This window comes from Mauremys mutica, chromosome 1, assembly GCF_020497125.1.
Source record: "Mauremys mutica isolate MM-2020 ecotype Southern chromosome 1, ASM2049712v1, whole genome shotgun sequence".
NCBI lineage: Eukaryota > Metazoa > Chordata > Testudines > Geoemydidae > Mauremys > Mauremys mutica.
This window is the reverse complement of record NC_059072.1, coordinates 4,555,445-4,572,833: the sequence shown is the minus strand read 5'-3', so window position 1 is coordinate 4,572,833 and position 17,389 is coordinate 4,555,445. Positions and strand designations below refer to the sequence as shown.

At 44.2% G+C, this 17,389-nt stretch overlaps 1 protein-coding gene across 2 annotated transcripts; it reads right to left on the bottom strand.

Annotated features, from left to right (window-relative positions):
* Positions 1–223: 223 nt before the first annotated feature.
* On the bottom strand, positions 224–15,113 carry LOC123376018 (claw keratin-like). 2 transcript variants are annotated; one of them, XM_045027624.1, is made up of 2 exons: positions 15,054–15,113; positions 224–1,452 (listed from the first exon to the last, which is right to left on the bottom strand). In XM_045027624.1, exon 2 carries the CDS (start codon positions 1,429–1,431, stop codon positions 928–930), a length of 504 nt encoding a protein of 167 aa, XP_044883559.1. In that variant the 5' UTR covers positions 1,432–1,452; positions 15,054–15,113; the 3' UTR covers positions 224–927. The 2 variants fall into 2 exon arrangements, with proteins under 2 accessions (XP_044883559.1, XP_044883550.1); XM_045027615.1 differs by lacking the exon at positions 15,054–15,113 and adding an exon at positions 2,481–2,651.
* Positions 15,114–17,389: the final 2,276 nt, after the last annotated feature.

Here is a 17,389-nt window from a genome sequence, read left to right as displayed (position 1 = left end):
TGGTACTCAGGGCCTGCAGAAAGCTATCAGCCACTACAACTCTGGATTCCCCTATCACTCCAGATCTTTGAAAATTGTAAGTGGAGAAGTGCTCAGTGCTACCGGTTCCACAGGGAGGAATTTTGTGATTTTTAAGCAAGGAGGGAGGAACAAGGAGAACCAGGAGACCGATATTATGATGCAGCAGAGTTTTTAATGCAAATGAAATTGGCAGTACACAGTTACAGAAGTAATACTACAGAGCAGAAAGAATGTATTTCCAGTGTTTCAAGAAGGGCCATGACCGATCGCAGGCCTCAATGGGTGTATTTCAGACAAGATGTTCTGCTTGCATTGGTGCAGCTGCAGAGGTTGACAAACAAGTCCCCTTTACAACCATTTTAAGGCCCTTGTTTTACCCCAGTGGTTGGGAAATGAGACAAAACAAAATAAAAGCAGAAAATTAGGCAACTTCTCCCTAAATGTCGGCCTCAGAAAAGGTCAAAGTGAGGTGCTAAAGATACGTCTTGATGGAAAGGGTAGAACATGTCGGGCCTAATTCTCCTTGACATCAAGGTCTCTTTTTCCCTTCTAAAGGGACTTAACTAACAACAAATGTAACTGATATCTGTCTTAAGGCCCTTGTTTCCTTTACACAGCGGGGTCAGTATAAAGAGGCTGCGCCTAATTCAGATTGAGTCCACAGGTGAAAGCGAGAATCAGCACACGGGTGGGAAAGCCTTGGCAGAAAGAGTCATAAAGCGTAACATTAGAAAGGCAGCATGGCTGTCAGCCAAAGCTGCTGAGCACACACAGCTCCCACTGAGTTCAGCTGGAGCCCTGTTTGCCCAGTGCTTCTGAAAGCCATGCCCAAAAGGTCAGGGGTGAATCTGTATCTGGCTGTTCATTTCCTGATTCTTCCTTTTTCCACGGATGTTCCTGCTGGGTTTAGCATGACCCACAGTATCCACCGAGATACCTACGGCCATATCCCCCATATCCCCATAATCCTCCGTAACCACAGAAGCCTGGGTAACCACAGTATCCCCCATAACCACATAATCCCCCATAACCATAACCACCTGGGTAACCGCAGTGTCCCCCATAACCACATAATCCCCCATAACCATAATGGCCGCCGTAACCACCGTATCCACCGTATCCACCTAAACCATACAATCCTCCGTAATGGCCTCCATAGCCGTGCAATCCCCCCCAACCGAATGAGCCTCCGTAACCGGGTCCGACCACAGGTGCTCCTACAGCTCCCACTGCACTGTATTGAGGGAAATTGCTGAGAATGGGTCCTGGGAGGGTCACGACAACTGGTGAGGGTCTGATGATCACTTCAGAGTCTTGGCACTGCCTAACGCACGGCTCGTTGCAGGTACCAGTGACCGGACAGGGCCGGGCCACTCCGCATTCTGGATAGCACAGGCTGGAGCAAGTCATCTTTCTGGGATGGAGGTAAACCTGAAACACACAACAGGGACTAGAGTCAAAAGAAGGTACAAGTGCCTGTGGAAGAAAGGCTTCAAAGCTTGGTGACTATTGCAGCGAGGTCTGCACGGGGCGGGCAAGAGAGAGGAGAAGTGGCCTTAGTCTCTATGTATGTGGCCATGTATTTGTTCCTATTTTCTCTTTCTAGGCTTCTTCTCCACTCGCACTAAACTTCCCTCCAAACTGGTCCCTTTGAGCGCCTATCTAGAACATTATCTGAAAAACACCAACTAGAATAAGCATCACTCTTTCCATGATAGACACCTGCGATTCTGGGTCCATTGTAGACATTTCTCAAAGAGGACATGCCTGGGATCATGGTAATCACTTCCTTTCATTTCTGAATTTAACCTCTGCATGCAAATGAGTTGAGTCCAGTGTCAGAGTAGGGCTCATCGGGTTTCCAAAGCTTGGAAGTCATCAATAATTGCTGATGAATAAACAGAAAACTTTACTTTTCTCCAAAGAAATCACTAAGGACATGCTCCTTAGCTGGGGTAAAATGAGTTCAGGTCCACTGACTTCCATAAGGTGACATTAATTTATACCATCTGAGGAGAAGCAGTGGATTTTTCACTCAGAAGAACATACGAATTGCTAGATTAGAGCACACCGTTTCTCATCTTCATCCATTTTTATGTCTCCAATAGTGAGGAGTAACAGCTGCTTCAGAAGAAAGTAGGAGCGCACTGAACTGGCCCTTTCTCTATTAACCCAGGGAAATGTATTCCTAATTCAGATAAATGAAATATGGGTAAGTGACTTTCTGAGGTTACTGAAAAGATTTAAATGCCCTAATTCTTTTTCCAGGTAATAGGAAATATGTTTCCCATGAATCCACCAGTGCCTGCAACTCAATAACTATACAAGATAATTATGGAAGAACCCCTGATCCCTCATACAAAAACACATGAATAAAAGCAAGATTCAGTCTTCAATGAAAATAGCCCCTACTGTCACATCTCTAGAGTTCGTAAGCAATTGAGTGTAATTGGACTTACCGAGCTCACCGAGGAGATGAAGTCCGGAGAAATGATAAGAAGAGCCCTGAGTTGTGAGCACTTTTATACAGTTCCTAGGACTGCCTGGAGGATCTGCGATGCTGTTTGTGATGGAGGTCCTAATTAGTTGCCAAACAAACTTGATTGCCTTGCTATGTCCTCCTTTGGCTGGAGCTGTTTTCCTCAGGGGCTTTGATCTTTGGGCCAATCTCAGCCTCAGAGGGTGTGACGTGCACGTTGCACTCTTCATCTTTCTTTCATCTTAATATTGTATGGGCCAACTGCATTCCTTGTGTCATTTTACTGACTTTTTTGTGGTTGCAGTGAGAATGAATGTGAAGGTGATTCTGAGCGGCATCAATAGCACAACTGGCACTGATGGAAGGAATCCAGTTTGGGCCTTTCAATTCATATTGGTCGTGGCCAGGTGCATTGGGTCCTTCATTGTAAACCTGCTAGGAAGGAGGGAGCCATTTTTCTGCATTCTCACCATCTCCATCCTCACTGGGTCAGATCCAATTCCTTTTGAAGACAATCGGAATCATTCCATTTTCTTCAGCATGTTACCTGTCAGGACCTTATATTTGATATTCAGCTGTTGGCAGGGGTATAGTAAAATGCCCTATGAACAATTTTAGTCCCACAAAACTTACAAACTGGATCTTAGCAGGGACCTAAGTGGAACATGGGCCTTTGTGATGGCCGTCAGCCTAGGGGTGAAACTTACCCTACGGTGAGTAAAACTGTACTTAATATTGGACCTCCACTTGTGTCACTAATGAGGTCACAAAGGGCTGCCTAGAACAGATTTGCTCACGGGTCAAAGTAGGGATGATGACGAGTGAAAGGATTCAATCCTCTTTTGTAGATAAGGCTTAAGTTAAGTCTTGGAATCTCTACTCCATCAGAAAACATCTCTCCATCCATGAGCAGGCAAGAACCTGAAATTTTCCGATGGAATTCAAGGTTGTTCCTGTGCAGTGTAGGAATACAAATCTCAATATAGGATTCAAATGGAAATTTTTTTGGGACCATACAATGTGTCTGCTCAAGTGTAAATATGCACCACTGAGGCTAAACCTTCAAACAAAGAGAATTAAAGTCCATGGCAAGACTTTAGGTGGTTGATTGTTGTTCACTCTTACATGAGAAGATGTTTCACCACTAAGATCCTCCAAAAAAAAATTAAAAAAAAAATAAAGAAAAAACCCAGAATGAGCCTCTCTAAGAGTTACTCTCAGGTGAGTGATTTATTTGGAAGCCATGAAATGTAATGTATTAGATGCGTAGACATGTTAGACGATGCTACTGAAGAAGTGGGGGTTCAGTTTTGACTCTGTCAGTCGCTCCCTGTCTGACCTTCACTGAAACTTGCCATGGTAAACAGGTATAATTGTAATACGCAGGGTGGATCATCTGAAGTGTCCTCTGATCTTAGCATTTCAAAGCACTTTACAAACACACATCATGTTTTATATGGTCAAAGAGGTGTATTATTATAATAGTAGTAACTTTTTAATGGGATTAAATGTTCCAATAATGCAGATGAGATTCTCTTTAAAATTGCATGTCAAGGTCTCAGCTGTCACTCCAGTGCTCACTTCATGAGTCCGAGACTCTGAAATTGGGGCTCTTTGATTTTCATTCAATGAAACTTTGCATTTCCCATTTATATATATTTTAAAGTTGAAGGGTAGATGCTGAACCAGCGTAAAGGAGGAGAGTTCCATCAATTTGAGATTGAAGGAAGGCACCTTACCCACCCTGGATTAGAGAAAACCTTTCTGCACCTCCACCCTCAGCTGATCATATCTAATAGACAGTGAAATCAATGGAAACCATCAGCCATTGCATCTCCATGCATGGGCAGCCAAGAGAACTGGGTCTTGTGAGAGAATTCAGCTAATAAAGAAAAGGAAGACACACAAGAATGAGTTAAGGGGAACTTCTTCAATGGTCAGTTTGCTGTGGGATTAATTGCAAGTCTGATCAACCTAGGGCATTCTGGAAGCTCCTTCTCTGATAAAGATTTTCAGCCAGAATTAGAATAATTTCAAAGTGCAAAATTGACCCTCGCCAGGATTTCTTCTATCCTGAACAGGATAAAATGCCTCTCCATAATTGTAGGGCACAGAATATCATTGAAGTGTATGGAACTGGACTGAGGTACATTATCTGAGGATCCTTTACAGAGCAATGTTTGTTAATCAAAGGGAAATGCAAAGCTTTTTTGAAGGAAAAACCAAACAGCCCCGAATAAGGAATGAGGTTGTGTTTCGGTCAGGGACAGGCATTTCTTTGGCCTATTAGTGTTTCCTATCCCCACCCCCTCCAGGCAGGCTGCTTGATCTTATCTCGGGAGAGGAGTTAGAGACGGGACCGTCCTTCAATGTACACTCGTGTATTAAACTCCCACCCTACCCAGCAACACTTTACATCTATCTCTTCCCCCAGCCATCTGCTTGCGGGCAGACGTAACACACAGCGTCTTTGTTCTTTGCTGACATATAGTGGTAAGAATGTAAAAAGTATCAAAAATCAAATGAGCAAAAAAGACCCAAAATTCTCTCTCAGGCAAATAGACAGGCCTGAATACAACATTATCATCACTATCACACTAACACTCCTGAAGAGCTCTTACCAAGGGCAGTGAGATGTGCCACCTTGGTGTTTGCATTGGTGCCTCCAGCACTGATCAGCACCATGCACTGTGTAGCTTCCTCAGGGCCTCTAGACAGTGCCTCTGGATATACGTGGGGCCAGTGTGCATGGCACCAGAGGCAGCTCTTGTCAGTGGAGGTGGCTGCGGCATTTCGTCATTGGGTGTGTGACTTTGCACTCCTTATGTTTTATTGAAATATGCTTATGAGTTTGAATATAATGTAACTGGAATATGCTTTATGAAAAAGGTCTCTTGTAAGGTATCCTAAGAAAGATTATAATCCTACTGACTATAGTCCTCCTCTTTGTATGCATGTATCATTCTTGTATGTGAAGCTAGAAATAGGAAGTGGAACTCTGAGGTCCTATTGTAATTATGCAAATTGTGGGCCATTAATGATGGTTTAGAATCTTGATGACTCCCAGTGACTAGGACAATTGGTTGTAAATGGTTTGTTTACCTGCAAACCTTCCTGTCTATTTGTGGGCCAACCCAGGAAGAATGGAGACTGGGGTCTGACAGTGACACGTGACCATGTCACATGCTACTGGAATCCGTCTTAATCCTTGTACTTTTCCATTGATGAGGCAGGGATGGGGACAAGCACAGACAAAAGATTCTCGCCCTGTGCCAAAGCTATAGAAGGGGGTGGAGCAGGACAAAAGGGCTGCCAATCTTGAGAAACCCCTTGCTTACCACCTGAGATGTCTGCTGGAACTAACAAAGACGGTACCGGGGAAAGGACTGGGCCCAGACTAGGCAGGAGTCTAGTCTGTGAAAGAAGCTTATTGGATGAACTTTGAGGGTTAGATACTACCTGTAATCAGTTCCTTAATGTATTCGGCTTAGACTTGCATATTTTGCTTTGTGACTTACTTTATTCTGGCAGCTATTACTTGAAGCCACTTAAATCCTACTTGGGAAACTTAATAAAATCACTTTTGTTTATTAAGAAAGCCAGAGTAAGTGCAAACAGCTGTGCATGTCACTCTATCAGTGTTATAGAGAGCGGACAGTTTACGAATTTACCCTGTGTAAGCTTTATATAGAGTAAACTGAAGTTTTGCGGGGGTTTGGATCCCATTGGCAACTGCGTGTCTGGAGGCTGGAGACAGATAATCTGCTGAGCTGTTTTCAGTTAAGTCTGCAGCTTTGGGGATATAGACCAGATGCTGGATCTGGGCTGCAGCAGGCTAGTGTCTCTGGCTCAACAAGACAGGGTTCTGGAAGTCCCAGGCTGACAGGGAAAATGGGATCAAAGCTAATTTCAGCACATCAGGTGACAATCCCAAGGGGGTCTCTGTGACCAAATCCATCACAGGGTGTTCTCCTGGTCATCTGCCCTGCTTGCATGTGGCTGGGGAACGGGGAGCCCGAGACTCTGCAGGTGATCGGATGGTTCCTGGGGCAGGCTCTCACTGAAGACCTGGGGGAGGCAGGGACAGTTTTCTCAGAGCAGCCATCAGCAGACTCTGATTACAGAGAGAGAAGAGGAGAAAGGTAAAGACAAGTGCAAAGTACTTCACTTAGGAAAAAAATCCAATGCATATGAGACGCTGTCTGGAGAGACTCATGGTCCTCAGGGTAGACTGTCAAAAAGCAGGGCCGAGATCCTAGCCTGTGCTATGCTCTATATTTATAAGTATCAAGTGTGAAACTTCCAAAGTACTATAATAGTTTGACAATGGAGTCACAGACGGTCCCCTTACACACTCCAGTCTGTCTTGCCTCGCCAGCAAGCTTGACTGTGTGCTAAATGGTGGTGACTTCCTTGAAAAATCAAGAAAATAGTCACATTGTATCTAGTTCCACACTCACCCAGGTTGATTTGCATCCCAGATCTCACATGGAAAACACTGATCGTCAATTCGACAGTAAACTAACTAAAGTTACTAGCTAAGAGAAAGGAATGAGAGTTATTGAGATTGTTGGTGTCACTAGGCATAAATCTAGGTAACTCGGGAGGATGGCTTTGGGCCTATGTGACCCAAAGTACCTTTATGTAAAGTGCTTTTGTTAGCCTTACTAAACTTTTGTAACCTTTTGTGTTATGTGCTAATTACTGGCAGTGGCAAGGTTGCTTGATACTAGATGTAGCCAATACTAAATAAGATAGGCGGAAAGCAGGTGCTGTAATTAAAGTTATATGCATGAGAACGTAGCCCCCACGGTGGGAAAGTACAGATAACTGATCACAGAAGAGTTGCTAACGAGCTAAGGTGGTTTTTTGCCAAGTATGACTTAACTGCTTCATGTGATTGCTATTGCAAAGTGTATTTGCTGCATGGGAATGAAAGGTGGGGGGAGAGGAGGAGTGTGGGGGTGATGGGAATGCTTAGCTGAAGTTATGTATAAAGAGAGGAAAACCGCTTGTATCGGTGTGCAGGATTTGAGAATGCTAGTTCTCCCTTGCACCTTATCTGGACTCAAATAAACCTTTTTTTTGCTTCTCCACCCTGGTGTGTCTATTGGAGCGAGGCACTCCGGGCAACGAACCACTGTTGCTGTCACCTCGGGCCTTTGTGCCGGCAACAGTTTTGGCGTCCCTGGGTGGGCTCGAGGCAAAATTGTGCCTTGCCCGGACTCCTCCGATGGCCGGTGGACGATGGTCACAGCCGACGCCCAGCGCGCACCGGTGCCTTTACCGGGGGCCTCGGCAGAGACGCGTCAGGCTGACCTTGGAGGACACAACGGTGCAACGCGCTCAGATAGTGGAGAAACAGTTGCGGGCGACGGTGAGGAACTGGTCCTGCGGATAAGGTAGGAACAGTCCAGTGGTGTGGACTTTTGCCTGAGGCTGGGGACGCCCAGCCGTTGTAATTCCCACTAGACGAGAGAGCGTCCTATAGTGGGTCAAGGGCAACCCCGTGGTATGGGGCAAGGACAGAGTACAGGCAGGGCACGGTGTACACCCTTAGAATGCATTCTGATGAATTGGAAAGTGTTTAAATCAGATCCATTGACTAAAAGCAAACTGAAAAGGTTTTGTACAGTAGACTGGCCTCAGTATCAGCTAGAGAGCCAGGAAAGGTGGCCACCGGAAGGATCACTTAATTACAACACGATCCTTCAATTACTCCTGTTTTTTCAGCGAACAGGTAGCTTCTGAAGCTGTTTGTATGTAGAGCTCTTGTAAAAATCCCTCATCATATGCCCCAGAGCTGCACTGGGAGGAGAACTGTCCGTGCGGACATCCGTCTCTGTTGGGCTCACGCAATTTGAACTTATTGACTGTGCAGCAAGATAAGATGCATCGCGGTAATAGGAAATAATGGCCTTGGTGTGTGTGTGTGTGTGTGTGTGTGTGTGTGTGGAAAATGGGGGAGGGACAGTCTAAATATTCCACCTCACCCCCTAAGGGTACCCCAGCATATTACATGTACGTACATTATGGTCCTAAAACCTGCAGGTATTTAGAGAATTGGAATCTTTACACGCGTGAAAATCTATCTAAACAATGCCCATTAGAAGGTACCTTCAATCTAGATAAGATCATATATCTCAAAGGAGCTTTTAATCACCAAAGAAAAGTCTCTGACACAGTGTGAGCAATTTGTCTAGGAACGGGTTAATTTGAAATTCAGCTTGACTTGGTGAAACTGGAGAAGCCACAGGCTGGAATCTGAACTGGAATCTCTGAAAGAGACACTGCAGGAGATTCCAGGGTGTAAAGAACAGCTCTCCCAAGAGTGAAAGCATGTTGGAAATTCTGGACAAGCTGTATACAGGATAATCTCCCGTCTGCCTATTCCCCTTCTCTGAACGTTATACAGACGTGGCCAGTTTGGACATGTGTGAGTATTCATAGAATCATAGAATCATAGAATCTCAGGGTTGGAAGGGACCTCAGGAGGTCATCTAGTCCAACACCCTGCTCAAAGCAGGACCAAACCCAACTAAATCATCCCAGCCAGGGCTTTGTCAAGCCTGACCTTAAAAACCTCTAAGGAAGGAGATTCCACTACCTCCCTAGGTAACCCATTCCAGTTCTTCACCACCCTACTAGTGAAAAAGTTTTTCCTAATATCCAACCTAAACCTCCCCCTCTGCAACTTGAGACCATTACTCCTTGTTCTATCATCTTCTACCACTGAGAACAGTCTAGATCCATCCTCTTTGGAACCCCCTTTCAGGTAGTTGAAAGCAGCTATCAAATCCCCCCTCATTCTTCTCTTCTGCAGACTAAACAATCCCAGTTCCCTCAGCCTCTCCTCATAAGTCATGTGCTCCAGCCCCCTAATCATTTTTGTTTTACTTTAGTACGTTTAGTACTAAAGCCAGTATTAAAGTGGCTTAATGGTTGAAGTATTCATGTTCTTCCTGAGTAATGTGGGAGCGTTCCCAACACTCTTCATTGTTGTTTTATTATTTTTAATTAAGCTTTAAAATTTGATTATATGGTGTGTTCCCCCAACGTCCTGCAGTAGATAAATTGGTAACAGATTTGTCACAGTTTGGTGAGCAATTGAGAATAGGGGAGCCCTATAGAATTTACACCATCTATCTGTTTTACCTTTGTTATTTTGTGTTTCTTTTGTTTGGTACTGTTGGTGTTATATGTTGAGGATTGCATGATTAAAGGTGAGCCTACTCTCAGCTGCAGTAAGTCTCAGAACTGGAGAGGGGTTTAGCATTTTTCTCTCCACCCTGGTTGATCGGAAGGGTGGCAGGTGGATCTGACCACAGTCGTAGCAGGACTGGGCAATAGAGTAGTTGGAGAGAAGGGACGAGATGTGTACTTGATAACTAGAATTGAGCAATTAAGAGCATGGATCATGAACCAGGCGGCAACTCAAACCTGCGCCAGGGCAAGTTGCAGGCCTTGAGACAGGATTTCCAGTTAGAAAAGGAAGCCCTGGCTAAGCAAGTACCAGTCCTTCAGGGACTTGTTAAAATTTAACCATTTGTGCTCAGCATATGTCGTAACAGCAGTGTGTTTGCTACAAGAGGAAATTGAATAGTTCAACGCCAGTGGGCCATGTGTTTTGCCCAGGTGGCAAGCCTCACAGGGGAGGACTCGAGTAGTTTTGTGAGTAGAAATGTTTTAGGGAAAGGACCAGAAGGGTGGGGGCTACTTAAAAAGCCCACCCTCCTAGCTAACTGGTAGTGGAATACGTTGGTACCCATGGAAAGCACGGTTCAGCAAGAAAGGCAGGATCGGGCCCAGGCAGACAGGTAACAGACGGAGAGATTGGGAAACAGGTTGAAAACTTTTCGGGTGTAGTGAAAGAACAGAGTAAGTAAGTATACGCATAGGGGTTCAAATACTCAGAAGAATATTTGGAATGGTGATCTGAGTTGGTAAGTGGCTGTTGAAAGGACAGGCAAGTGATTTAAGGCACAGTGAAAAGTTAACTCTATAGTTGCTGGAGGGAACAGCAGTTGAACTTTGTAAACGTACTAAAGTAAAAAGTTCTTGGTGTCTTTGAAATGTTTGTAAATAAATTCAGGCAAAGAAATTATTAGATTGCAATCATTTGGCTATGAACAATTTTGTTAAATTAGCTGAAGAATGTATACATTGCTATGTAATTAAAATTGTATTAGGCTCTAAGAGCCCTGTGAGTGATGAGGTTTTCTTTCAGTGTTTACAAGCAGGAGTTACAAGTACAAAGCGAGCCAGCGAGCATCTGTATTAATGCAAATTATCTAACTAATAAGATAGGAGCCATTAAACCAGGGGCTGCCTATAAAACACATACAAGAAAATATGGGGTAATTCCCTTGTTTTGCCTAAAATCAACAAGAGTATTTGTATCTTTTTAGTAATGATTGCCTGCCCAGAAGGGGTAGACCTCTGTTTTTGTCTTTCAGATAATCAAAGAAAATTAATGCCAGCTGAACAGCATTCAATATACCATGCATTTACTAATGGAGTAAAGAATTAAGTTTTGTGTTCTATGTTCTGTCTTGTGGTGTTTGTCTTGTGGCCAGAATTGTTGTGTTTAATATTTTCATGGGATGGTCTGGTTTAAAATCAAGTGAAAGGGTTGGATTAAAATGCAGATACTTGTTTTGTTCAACTTAGAATACAAAGTGTTTGGATACATCAGGAAAAATGTGATATACTAAAGTCTAGTACATTTCCTTAAGAGAAAGAAAAACTTTATTGGCCAAATCTGTTAATTGAAAGTTTTTAAATTGATTGTTTAATTAAAGTTATTAAAATTTGCATATTAACAGTCTTTGGAAGCAAGGACATGAAGAGTTAACCCACTCCCCATATTGTGCATGGGATCCTTCTGGCTACCTCAGACTTCTAGCCAGCGGGCTGGGGATGGTGGAAAGCTATTGGACTAGAGGTTATATTAAGTGAACTTCTCAAAGTGGGTGTGCTTGTCCTGGCTTGTTGTTCTAAAGCTCTGTAATAAGGTTAATTTAGTAAAAGGGTATATGTGGCATACATTAAATAATAAGTGTATGTGTTCATTGTTAACAAAAGGTGTATAAATGAAAAGTAAAAGTTTCCTTTGTAGGTTAAAAGAAGCCAAAAAGGGGGGCTTGAATATACCCAAGCAGCTGTAAAATCTGCAAAGACACTAATGCAATGTGTTAGGTTTCTTTTCTCACAGGTAAAGAAGCACTATCCGAAGACCCTAGCAGCCCCACTACTCCTTGAAACCAGAAGACCGGATCAATGTAAAAGACCACCAGCGAAAGACTGCTTTGGCTCCATGCTGGAACGGCCCTTATTAAGTCCTGCTGACTACCAACACCGCTGTGATGTGCCAAAGACTGACTGCCTGGACCCATGATTCTTACTGCAAAAAGACCCCTCCACCTCAGAAGAATTTTCCTACTGATGATTAGCCTATTCCTTTTTCTAGTTCTATTGTGCTTCTGGACAGCAGGGAAAAAGGACAAGGTGACGTGCTGGTTAAACCTCTCCCTTGTCCATGAACAAATCTGCTGTGCCTTTGAATTTTTCTATAAGAAGCAAAACCATTACAGGGTGATGTACTCGTAATCCCTCCCCTGTAGAATGCTGAACTACAACTGTTTGGGGAAAGGAGCAGAAACACTCACTCCACTGACATTGCCAAAGTCCAGGAATTCCTGACCAGAAAGGACATTGAGAACTGACCCTGGTGAAGAAACCCAAGGAATTATATACTGGCAGGAAGAAACTTGTGGGACCCATGTTTGGGAATGTGGTATTAATTGGATTTTGGGGTTTATTCTACAGGCTGTGCCCTGTGTTTTGGATAAATCCTTCAGTATGTATTGCCCTCCCTAATTGGATTTTAAATGACATTGCCTTTATCCAGTTTTCAGATCACTTTTACATACCCAGATTGCTCACAAGGGGCTGCCATTAGATTAGCACAACAAAGGGCCTGGGTTATTTCCTCTGGAAAAAGAGGAAATTGGGCAGATCCCTGTGGGCTGGGGCTAACAGTGTAACAGCCATTTGGAATATTCTTAAAGGCCAAAAACATGATAAGAAATTGGGCCAACCAGAAAGGGCCACTAGTCTTATTTCTGAAGTTCAGCTAACCCAAGTATAGGCTGAAGTTGGTGAGTTACATGTCATTTCCACCCTTAGTTCTATAACCCAGAAGTTACTGACAGAGATGGTATTGAATATCACTGAGGCTGGGAAGGTATTGCAGTGGGATCTAGTATGTTTAGAAATTCAGGATTTCCTGAATGACCAGCTGATGGCCATTCAGAGTGATCTTGAGCACCAGACTTGACCCACTGCCCTTACAGACATATCAGGAGTATCATCTGATCTGTGGTCATGAAGACATACTTGGACACTTTCTGGGTGGAAGTGTGGACATTCACAGTGCTCCTTCCAAGCATATGGACCGGTTAGGGTGGGTGTGGGCTCCCACATACCGAATCCTGCTGGGTCCATAGGGAGCATGCATATGGGACTGAATTATTCACCGAGACATCTGGGAAATTAAACCACTTGGTATACCTACCTGATTTATAGTCAGTGCCCCAATCCCTTAGTTGTTAAATGAACATTCCACTCTTTTGTCCATGCGTTCATTCTTGGGTTGGGGTGACTAAGCTCAAAAGAGCAGTTGTACATATTTCTGCAAAGCTTCATTGTTTTTTTGTCTTTAAAGTTTGAGAAGACTCAGCCAAAAGTTTGTTGAGTAGTCTCAAAGGGGGGAGTTGTTGGTGTCACTAGGCATAAATCTAGGTAACTCGGGAGGATGGCTTTGGGCCTATGTGACCCAAAGTACCTTTATGTAAAGTGCTTTTGTTAGCCTTACTAAACTTTTGTAACCTTTTGTGTTATGTGCTAATTACTGGCAGTGGCAAGGTTGCTTGATACTAGATGTAGCCAATACTAAATAAGATAGGCGGAAAGCAGGTGCTGTAATTAAAGTTATATGCATGAGAACGTAGCCCCCACGGTGGGAAAGTACAGATAACTGATCACAGAAGAGTTGCTAACGAGCTAAGGTGGTTTTTTGCCAAGTATGACTTAACTGCTTCATGTGATTGCTATTGCAAAGTGTATTTGCTGCATGGGAATGAAAGGTGGGGGGAGAGGAGGAGTGTGGGGGTGATGGGAATGCTTAGCTGAAGTTATGTATAAAGAGAGGAAAACCGCTTGTATCGGTGTGCAGGATTTGAGATTGCTAGTTCTCCCTTGCACCTTATCTGGACTCAAATAAACCTTTTTTTTGCTTCTCCACCCTGGTGTGTCTATTGGAGCGAGGCACTCCGGGCAACGAACCACTGTTGCTGTCACCTCGGGCCTTTGTGCCGGCAACAAGATGTTAAAGCAGATAAAAATATATGTACAGGTTAGTCACAGTCTAGAATTCCTAAAGGCAGCAGAGATTTGGGAAACTGGTAGTTTCCCAAAAGTCTTTTCAGGCTCCCCAGAGTAACTCTTCTTCTCATTCGGTTATTCTGCCTGTGAGAATCCAACCAGTCCAGAGATGAAGAATTTTCCCTTGTGTCCGTACTTATAGTTTCTTCTTAGACAAAGAAGCTCAGAGAGTCAGTAGTGATGTGGGCTCCTTCTTGGATGGCAAAGGGAGAAGGATGCATTTAAGGTCTTTGATCAGCACACACAGTGACCACTTGCCTTCAAATGCACAAGAATTCCCACCTTCCTGTTAAATGTCTTTATTTGCATTACACAAGGCTTCTGTCTCATTGGATGGGTTATTTAGTTACAGGGCTATATACAATGTAAATGTTTGCTATTACCTTCTAACTGGGTACAGGTAAGTGAAAACAATGCATGCACCATCCCATTAGTTGTCAGGATGTTTAAACACCAAATAGATTCTTAGACATTGAACAATCACTTTCATTTATGCTTATACACAAGTGAATTGGCCTGGCTTCCAGCTGTGAGTTTGTCAGTTCTCAGCTGACACTTGGTTTACCAGCATCACAGCACAACTACAAAATGGGGAATACCTGATTAGGTGGTAGGATAGCTGAAAAGGATCTTGGGTTCCCTAAAGCTTAGGCTGAGTTCACTGGAGTCTCAGTTAAAGTCTCTGATCACTAAATCTACACAGTCTGCTGAGTCAAAAGCAACATCTTCCTTGCAATTGTTTTCAGGAATCTTCCCTTGAAATCCAGGCAGAGTCATTTTCCTCCTCTGCTGAAAACACTGTTAGCCAATCAGATAACTGATTAACCAACCACCCCATTAAGTATATAGATTTTAAAAAACCCAACTCTGTTACAAGTAAATGCAAAACTGAGAACAGCAAAACATAAATGACTCTTCCCCACGATCACATTTCCAGAAAAGTTGGTGACTCACACTTGTTGAGACAATTTAATTAAAAGAGTTTGGCTAAAATCAAAAATTTGAAGTGTACAATGAAAATAAAAGAAATTACGTTTCCCTCCCAGTTTCCCCTGTAACTTACAGTCCCCAGGCTTCCCTGTTGCAGGGTTGTAACAATATCACTGACCTGCGGCAAAATGCTTCCGACTTCGGGCAAACAGCCTGTTTCCTGCTCCTGGGCCCAGCTTCTCCCTGCCGCACAGAGCTCCGGGCCTGGCGCAAAGTAGCTGCCCTGACTGCTGCCCTTATGGAGTCTGATCCCAGCACCAGGGAACCTATTGGAGCAGCCCCTAAACGACCACACCCAATTCCAGAAGCTTCTGGCTGGGGAGTGCGAAATCTGCCTAGCAACAATGACCCAGACACAACTCACTCCTATCCACCCTGCCCCACCAGAGAGCTCTTAAAGAGACAGCTCCCTGTTAGGGACATGGGTTAATCTGCAGAAAGGGAGGTTTAGGTTAGATCAGGGGTCACCAACTGGTCAATGGTGATCGACTGCTCGATCCTAGAGAATCTCCCAGTCGATTGTGATCTCTAGTGGCGCAGCAGGGCTGCTGCTAAGTCAGGCTCCCTGCCTACCCTGGCCCCACACTGCTTCCAGAAGTGACCAGTGAAGCCCCAGAGGTGTTGGGGGCAGGGTGCCTTAGCCTCACTGTGATGCCGACCGGGAGCAGCCCAAGGCAAGAGCCGCTCGGGGGGAAGCCACATCCCAAGGCCCAGCGCTGAAACCCCTCCTGGAGCCAGCACCCTATGAACCATCCTTCATCCCAACCACCCACCCCAGCCTGGAGACCCCCTCCTGCACCCAAACTCCCTCCAAGAGCTTATACCCCTCACCCCCTCAGATTCCTAAGTGACCCCCTCAAGGATTGAACTTACAACCCTGGGTTTAGCACGCCAATGCTCAAACCACTGAGCTATCCCTCTCCCATAATTTTGAAATAATTGGAGATATACCAATCTCCTACAACTGGAATTGACCTAGAAAGGTCATCAAGTCCAGCCCCCTGCCTTCACTAGCAGGACCAATTTTTGCCCCAGATTAGTTTTTCCCAGACAAATCTTAACAGACTGTGGTGCAAAAGCCATGTCTGTAGTCTTTCTAAAGTCATGGGACTGATGTGGAGCAAAGCATATAAAGGCTGCTCCCTATCACCCACAAACAAATGGGTTCACAGAAAGATTGAATGGAACTTAAAAAGCTGTGCTAAGAACGTACGTCGCCAGGCATGAGAATGATGGGGACGTTTTACTTCATTGTTTGCTCAATGCGGACAGAAGTGTTCCCTGTGAATCTACTGGCTTTGCCCCCTTTGATCTCCTGTATGGGAAGCAGGTTAGGGGACCCTTAGGACTAATCTACGCTGGCAACTCTAAAAAAACACCTCAGCGAGGGCCGTAGACGCGCTCCCAGCGCCGGGTCACTGTTTACACTGGCTCTTTACAGCGCTGAAACGTGCTGCACGCAGGGGGGTGTTTTTTCACACCATTGAGTGAGAAAGTTGCAGCGCTGAAAAGTGCCATTGTGGAGAAGCCCTGAGATTTGATGGAGGCTCTGGGGAGGGCAGTACTGAGGAAAGTGGACAGCCTGTTGTGCAGTACGTCACTCGTTTTAAGGAGAATTGACAGGCAATGAGGAATTGAGGGAGACAGACCCTTGAAAAAGGTCAGGGAACTCAGCACCATTGCAGAAGTTCCCCTTAACTCATTCTTGTGTGTCTTCCTTTTCTTTATTAGCTGAAGTCTCTCACAAGACCCAGTTCTCTTGGCTGCCCATGCATGGAGATGCAATGGCTGATGGTTTCCATTGATTTCACTGTCTATTAGATATGAGCAGCTGAGGGTGGAGGTGCAGAAAGGATTTCTCTAATCCAGGGTGGGTAAGGTGCCTTCCTTCAATCTCAAGTTGATGGAACTCTCCTCCTTTACGCTGGTTCAGCATCTACCCTTCAACTTTAAAATATATATAAATGGGAAATGCAAAGTTTCATTGAATGAAAATCAAAGAGCCCCAATTTCAGAGGCTCAGACTCATGAAGTGAGCACTGGAGTGACAGCTGAGACCTTGACATGCATTTTTAAAGAGAATCTCATCTTCATTATTGGAACATTTAATCCCATTAAAAAGTTATTACTATTCTAATAATACACCTCTTTGGCCTTATAAAACATAATATGTGTTTGTGAAGTGCTTTGAAATGCTTAGATCAGAGGACGCTTCAGATGATCCACCCTGCATATTGCAATTATACCTGTTTACCATAGCACATTTCAGTGAAGGTCAGACAGGGAGCGATTGGCAGAGTCAAAAATGAACCCCCACTTCCTCAGTGGCATCGTCTAATATGTCTACCCCTCTAATACATGACATTTCATGGCTTCCAAATAAATCACTCGCCTGAGAGTAACTCTTAGAGAGGCTCATTCTGGATTTTTTCTTTATTTTTTTTTTATGTGTTT

Coding starts and splice junctions, on each gene's coding strand:
- LOC123376018 (XM_045027624.1), bottom strand. CDS start 1,431: ATGACTTGCTCCAGCCTGTGCTATCCAGAATGCGGAGTGGCCCGGCCC.